Source organism: Quercus robur, chromosome 5 (assembly GCF_932294415.1).
Source record: "Quercus robur chromosome 5, dhQueRobu3.1, whole genome shotgun sequence".
NCBI classification, from domain to species: domain Eukaryota; kingdom Viridiplantae; phylum Streptophyta; class Magnoliopsida; order Fagales; family Fagaceae; genus Quercus; species Quercus robur.
The window spans coordinates 42,211,619-42,219,133 of record NC_065538.1 but is presented as its reverse complement, the minus strand read 5'-3'; the positions used below and the strand labels follow the sequence as shown (position 1 = coordinate 42,219,133).

The 7,515-nt window shown below is 37.8% G+C and overlaps 1 protein-coding gene across 2 annotated transcripts; it reads right to left on the bottom strand.

The window, feature by feature from the left end:
* Positions 1-3,683: 3,683 nt before the first annotated feature.
* Positions 3,684-5,020, bottom strand: LOC126725986 (non-classical arabinogalactan protein 31-like). Of its 2 annotated transcripts, XM_050431060.1 has the most exons (3): positions 4,613-5,020; positions 4,264-4,408; positions 3,684-4,155 (listed from the first exon to the last, which is right to left on the bottom strand). In XM_050431060.1, exons 1-3 carry the CDS (start codon positions 4,955-4,957, stop codon positions 3,857-3,859), a joined length of 789 nt encoding a protein of 262 aa, XP_050287017.1. In that variant the 5' UTR covers positions 4,958-5,020; the 3' UTR covers positions 3,684-3,856. The 2 variants fall into 2 exon arrangements, with proteins under 2 accessions (XP_050287017.1, XP_050287016.1); XM_050431059.1 differs by having other exon boundaries at positions 4,264-5,020.
* Between the last annotated feature and the right edge of the window lie 2,495 nt (positions 5,021-7,515).

The window sequence follows — 7,515 nt, the reverse complement described above, 5'->3', positions numbered from 1 at the left end:
GGTCTAGGAACCATAAATATAGCATTATTCGTGGAAGAACTAATCTTTTACCAAAGCATGTGTTCGAAGTTTAGGTATGGGGACCCAACCCCTCCCGACCCATTAGTCAACTTCCACTCATTGTGTTCCAAATCTTAATCTTATCAAAGGCAAGTTTAATATGTTATTCTAACAAACAAACACACTAGCATGCATCTAAGAAACACAACATGGCATAATCATCCCAAACCTAATCATTCATATATCATGGCATTTAAACACAAAACTCCTAAGGTAGAAACATCGCATGGCAAGATCAAACAAACATGTTAAAGCATCTAAACATCACAATCATGGCATTCAACCAAACAAGTTCATGTCATTTAGACATATCAAGCTCATATTCCAACCAATGCATGTGCATGTGAATGCATGACTTACCTCACTGCATCACAGCACCTATGCATTAATGCATGTTCATATTCATATGCGTGTTTATGGTATTCAAACAAATCAAAAACCTAATAGACATAAAAGATATCAAACAAAAATAAAATAAAACAGAGAAATAGAGACTCAATGACAAATAAAAGAAGTTAAACAAGGCTAAAACATGTGAATAAAACAAATGACACAAAATATAGAAAATGAATTATAGGGTTTCTGGGCTTAAGTATGTGTGCACATACATAGGGCATGCGTGTGCATCTCAACTGCATGCGTACACATACTTCGAGTATCTATACACATGCAAGAAGCATGCATACGCATATACACCCGAAACCCTAACCCAAAAAACTCAGAGCAGAAAAACTCAAAAAACAGAAAATCTAACAACCTAACATATTCAGAACATAAACACAAAGTAAACTTAGACTAAACAAACATATATAAGCAAATAAAACACATATAAAAACACAAAATCAAAAGAAAAGCGAAAAGCCAAAGTTAGAAATTTTATCTCAACACTAGAACTCTCTAGAGCTTGATTTTGACCGTTCCCCTCAGTCAATCTAGTCACAACCAATTCAAAAGCGAGTTAGTAAACTTAGACTTCAAAGATCAAGACTAGAAAATGTCTCAATCAAATAAAACTTTGCTTGAGGATGTTTTGTGGAAAACACTCTTTTTTAGTGAATCTTATGTGTTTTACCACCAAAATCCGTCCTCTTTGAAAATGTACCATTTATGGTTTTATATAGTCGAAAAATAAGGGTTTGGGGCGGCTCCCAAATGATGTGGGATTCGTTTTAAACCTAGTATAAATGAAGAAAACTTGTCTTACATAATTTTTGGAACCGTAGCATGCACACACATTCATGTGTATGTGTACACATGCATGAAACATGCGTGTGCATACACATGTAAGCACACGCATGTCTTAGGATTTCCGTGGTCTTTATTTTTCAAAAATAGTTTATTTGGTCCAAAAATAAGTTATATTTTCCATAAATACTTTCCTCGAGTCAATTTTCATCTGATCGAACCTTAAACCACCCTTAGGCTTTAGAATTCTTACATCATTAGAGAATAGGGACCCGAGTCATAAGAGGTACAAAATGCGATGTCTACAAGGATACTCTACATCATGTCGTGTATTTCTCTCCTAGTCCTCTTAAACTATCAACCTTCTCTAATGCTGATTGGGCTAGTGACCCCTTTGATCGCAAATCCACTACTAGCTATATGGTATTCTTGGGTTCAAATTCTATTTTGTGGTCCTCCAAGAAACAATCCACAGTTTCTTGCTTATCAACGGAGGCCAAATATTGGTCCTTGGCAACCACAGCTGCTGAACTCACTTGGTTATGCTCTTTACTACGAGAACTTCATCTTTGCCTTCCTCATCTTCTAATTCTTTGGTATGACAATGTGTCTGCCATTGCTCTTGCTTCGAACCCTTCTTTTCATGCATGTATGAAGTACATTAAGGTTGATTATCATTTTGCTCGTGATAAAGTTCTTCGGCAAACACTTCTTGTTAAATTTGTCTCCGGCAAGGATAATTTGGCTGATATTTTCACCAAACCCCTCGCTGCTCCAGCCTTTCAATCTCTTCATTAATTCCAAACTCCTGGCGTCTCTACCCCTGTCATTTGAGGGGGATGATAAAGAAGAGGATCAATTGAAGAAGAAGACTCAAACAATAGTGTTGTAGCACACGTGTGGTCACTAATGGAAACGGCACTGTATTGAGTCTGGAGTATCATAAAACACTCATGTTAGCTTAATCAAACGGTGGCGTTTCATTAATGATAGTTTCCCATCAGTTAAGCTTTCCAAAAGTCTGTTACAGAGTCCAAAATGAACGGGAATTTCTGTTAGAAGTTTGTTAGAAGATATTTATCATTGATCCAAGATATTTCTTGTAATTAGACTCTATATATATATGGTTCTTGTATACACATCTGATTGTTAAGCAAAGCAGTTGAACACAGAATCATTCTCTCTCAAAGTTCTTCTTCTTCCTCTCTCTCTCTCTCTTCTCTCTTCGTTTGCTTCTATCACTTTCACTTTCAATTTCATCTTCTTGCTTTAGCTTTGCTTCATTCAATCTGTGAATCTGTATCGATAGATATTACAGATTTCTTCACAAATCCCACATCCACATGCGTGCTCACATGCATGTCCAATATATGCCCATCAGTCTCTGAAGTCTTACCACATTCATCACAAAAATTGTCAGCCACAATATATGTCTTTTGTATAAATTATCCTTTGAGGGAAAAATACCTTTATATTACAAGCTTTCCAAGCAAAGTTTTAGATTTTATTTTGTACCTACAAGTCCCATACCAGATTCCACAAATTCCCCATACCTGCGCCATTTGAGCTTTCCACTTACTTCCACTACTTTCTTCCTCCATAGCCAATTTGTAAACACTTCGAATAGAGAACTGTCCATTTGAACTAGTAGCCCAAATCAGCCAATCTTTCTCAGTCTTTGGCTTAGAGGGATATGTACAGTCCGCTTCATGAGACTATAAATTAGGTCATCATCAACAGCAACATGTTTTGACTCAACAAAATGCCAGTACAGTATCTTCTCCTCTTATCATTATTATTTGCTTCGTCTCCTCTTAGTTTCCAACAACTTAAGTCACCGCCACTGGCTATAAGGCCTACAACTAAGTTGCAAATTGCATGCTATGGTTATATTACACTCCCATGCCCATGACTGTAAGAAAAAATTAAAATATATTGTAACAAAAAAGAAACTTATGAAAGAATACCACATAAGAAAGGCACCACTATCTGATTTTCATATATAATATATCCATTTCCTTATAGTACTACATCTTGTGGGTCATTACGACTCTTTGAAACCAAATGTTATATGAAGGATAGAAACAATCTGATATGTCTCTGCTAATGTATGAAAGTCTTTGTGTTGCATGAACTCTGAAGTCTTTATGGTTGATGCTGATTCTAGAAGGATAGCTATTGCATTCTTGTGGGAGATGAGTAGGTGCTACTTTTATGGCAAAGAATTAGGATGGATAGAATTTGTGTAAAATTTTCAAAATCTCAAGAATTTTTTTTTCATGAATACCAGATATAACAATTGAAAGTAATTATTAGATTATATGACGTGTTAACTTTCTACGGATTGGATTATTTTAATCGCCATCGTGCAATGCCTAGGTATGGCATGGGATGTCAATCCGCTTTTTACAAGAAGTTTAAATAGTAGCACATACACATACTCAAATGAATTTATTTATTAATAATTTGTATTGACAAATACAATTTAGTGTAATTCATCACACAACACCACAACCAAAATCAAAACACAATACAGCAATGCTGTAAATAATGGAACGGAACTCTGGAAAGTGTTACACACGAACAAAGACAATACAAGCCGTAAAAGAATTTAGCGTAAGCATATAGGCTCAAAAGCAAAAGGTCCAACGGTGTAGAGAATAAATGGGAGTTTGTCAGCCACATATGAAATTTCTGGCCTAAGAATGGCACCCTTGAGACCATCGTTGAGATTAGACGGCTTGTTGCATTTGGTTAATGGGGATGAGACTAAGAACACCTTGCACTTGTTAACAACATTGGAGGTGATTGTCTTCGGTGCAGTGAGGAAGAAATAGCCGTTCTTGTCAGTTTTAGCTGTTTGGACCACTGGGTACTTGGTGTTATTGCATTGGAGCTTTACCACAGCACCTGCCAAAACCAATGCCATAGTCAGTCAGTGGTCATAATATATCTAAGGAAACCGTGTTAACATGTAAAAGATAAACGAACAAGATTAATTTGAAGTTTTGAACAAACCGTCAATAGGTGAGGCTCCCAAGAGGCCATCAACCCCAGCATACTTGCAGGACTTGCAATAAACAACACCTTGCACTGCTACAAAGCTAGGAGGGTGAGCTGGGGGATAAACCGGTGGGTGGCTAGGAGGAGCATGTTGAGGAGGGTGAGCTGGGGGATGAACCGGTGGGTGGCTAGGAGGAGCATGCTGAGGAGGCTGGTGAGGAGGGTGAACCGGTGGGTGGCTTGGAGGAGCATGCTGAGGAGGCTGGTGAGGAGGATGACTTGGAGGGTGTACCGGTGGGTGGCTTGGAGGAGCATGCTGAGGAGGGTGGATTGGCGGGTGGCTTGGAGGAGCATGTTGAGGAGGCTGGTGAGGAGGGTGACTCGGGGGGTGAACTGGCGAGTGGCTAGGAGGAGCATGCTGAGGAGGCTGGTGAGGAGGGTGAACCGGTGGGTGGCTAGGAGGAGCGTGGTGAGGAGGCTGGTGAGCTGGGGGGTGACTTGGAGGGTGAACTGGTGAGTGAGTAGGAGGGTGATGGTGGTGGTGACGACTAGGTGGATGAGCTGGTGCTTCACTTGGAGTTGGAGGGTGGCCATGTTGGTGAGAAGGTGACGGAATTGGTGGGTAAGGTTCTTCACTAAACACGCTAGTTAAGCAGCTCACTAGGAGCATGAGCTGCACTAGTACATGTGCTTTAGTAGCAAAACCCATATTTTTTCTTAACTACCTTTTCTAGCTCAAGAGAAAAGGGAATTAAGCGTGTGAGAGACAGGGTTGGTGTGGTGAGAGTGAAAGGGTTCAAAGGAGGTACTTTTATAGGGGCTCAAGCCGTGTTTCTCTCCGGTTTTTGTTGATTTAACTTGTTTTAAAATGTGGTGGGGCGGGATATATTAGACAGGTACAAATAAATCGAGGGATTTTGGAATTGAGAAAAAAAAAAAATATATATATATATATAGATATATTTTTTAATAGTATGTTTGTGACGAGTGACTGGCATGAACAAGCCGTGGAAAGAGTCACATGCAGGGGAAGACTAGTCATGGTTGGAATTTAGCACATTTTGCAAGGAAAATGCAGAAGTTTCCAAGGTCATCTATGGAAGAACACTTTTACCCCCAAAAAAAAAAAAAAAAAAAGGACATCCTATAATATATAAACGGTACTATACCTGAGATATAATATATGCTAAGTTAAAATATGTTTTTTTTTTTTTTAATAAAAAGAGGTGTATTATTTAATTATATAAATTCATTCAACAACAGGCATTAAAGTGAGTGTTTGGATAGAAATTATTCTTGCGATTATGTTTTGCGCTTTCTACTTCTTTTTTTCACTCGTTTTACTTTAGGGGACAATTATCATTGTTCATGCACTGTAGCAGCACTGTTTACATACTGTAGCAGCACTGTTCATGAGACCCACAATCACTTTATTCAAAAAAAAAAAAAAAGGGTCCCACAACACTATTCACATATTTAAAATTATTTTGCTACGGTGTTTTCAGTTTTCAGTTTCAGTAAAAATAAGTTATATCCAAACGGACCTAAAATGTTTTCTTTTTCAGTTAAGAAAAGCTACGTCCTTTTTAAATAAACTACCTGTGGTCTTCTACACTTATATGATAGCTCACATTTCATATGATAACTTCTTTTTTTATCACTACATGCGTCGTCTCTTACATGAGAAAAAGTATCTCATGAGACGGTCTAACGAGACTAGGGGTGTCAAATGGGTGGATTTGAGTGGGCTTGGAGTAGACATAATTGAGTTGAGTATATAAAATTCATTTATTCATTTATTCCCCATTTAACTAATTACTTTTAACCCAAACTCATTATGACCCAATTATAATGGGTAAACTAGACATGGCAAAACAGGCAGGGCGGGGCGGGTTCGGGTCAAACGAGTTGCGGGTCAAAAATGGGTCATTTTATGCAGGTTAAAAATGAGTTCAGGTCAATTAGGTTGCGAGTCGGGTTGACCCGTATTTTTCACATGAATTTTTTTTAATAAAGAAAACAACATGTATTTGCCATTTGGAAAGTCATGCAACAAATTACTTGATGTAGGATATTCACTAAGAAATGCATTTAGTAAAACATAGGAAATTCTCTCCCTTGTAGGAGCTCTCTTTCCCCTTTTCATGGTGCGAGTTTCTTTTCTCCCTTAGTATCTTTCAAGGGTTTCTTTCTTGGCCTACCCTTCCTTGCTACTGGGGTAGTGGCCATTTAGATCTGAACCATGGAAAACGAAGTAGTTAACCAGCTCAAAAACTTATAGCTAACCAAGGAAGAAGAGGAAAGCAGTTCCATTACAAAAGCCAGTAAACCAGAACTAATTGAAGAATGTAATCACAGCCTCTTTGGTCGTCCCCTTTTTTATCACCATCAGAATCTGAGGGCTCTCAAAAGCACTTTAAGGGTAGCTTGGAAGATGGGGTCTGATTTAAGAATCATTGAGGTAGGGAACAATATTTTGCAATTTAAATTCTTTGCCGTTGGAGGAAAGGGTTGACGTCCACAAACATTATTTTCTCCCACTCCCCCTTTTGGGTCCAAGTATAGGGGCTTCCTTTTGAGGCAATGTGGACTAAAAGAGAAGATTGTAAAGACGTTATTAAGGTTGCTAGGAATGGGAGTGGGGATATCAGTACACCAAGTGGGATTGCAAATGGGCTTAGACAATGTGCTACTAATTACAAAATGCTCAATCATTACTAATTACAAAATGCTCAATCATTCATCTTTTAATTAATTTGCATGCAATTATGTAAATGTCTCAATTGTTTCCTTAAAGCTCACAACAAACAATTAAATCAATATAGTCTTAATTTTATTTTATTTTTTTTACCCAAAAAAAACGTTCTAAAAAATGGTTCGAGTTTGAGTTCGAGTTGAGTCGCAGGTCGGGTTGAGTTGGGTTGACCCGCAAAAAACACAGATCGGGTCACAAGTCAACCCGTTTTTACTTTGAATCAAAAAAATTAGGTTCGGGTCAAGTATTTTTTAGGTCGAGTCAGGTCAAAAATTTCTAACCCGTTTTGCCATGTCTAGGATAAACCCCAACCCACTCAATTACCCAATAATCAAAATTACCAAAGCACTCTTAAAATCCTTTAAAATTACCAAAATATCCCCTAAACCTAAAAAAAGACCAAATATGATCTAAAACCACTAAAAAAAAATACTAAAATACCCCTGAAACCTAAAAAATGGCCAAAATACCCATGAAACCTAAAAAAAGGTCAAAATACCCTATAAACCTAA

Bases quoted from the DNA above. Each gene is read 5' to 3' on its own strand.
- LOC126725986 (XM_050431059.1), bottom strand. From the start codon at position 4,957: ATGGGTTTTGCTACTAAAGCACATGTACTAGTGCAGCTCATGCTCCTA. The intron at 4,156-4,263 runs GTTTGTTCAAAA...TGGTTTTGGCAG, and splicing joins GGGAGCCTCACCTATTGACG to GTGCTGTGGTAAAGCTCCAA.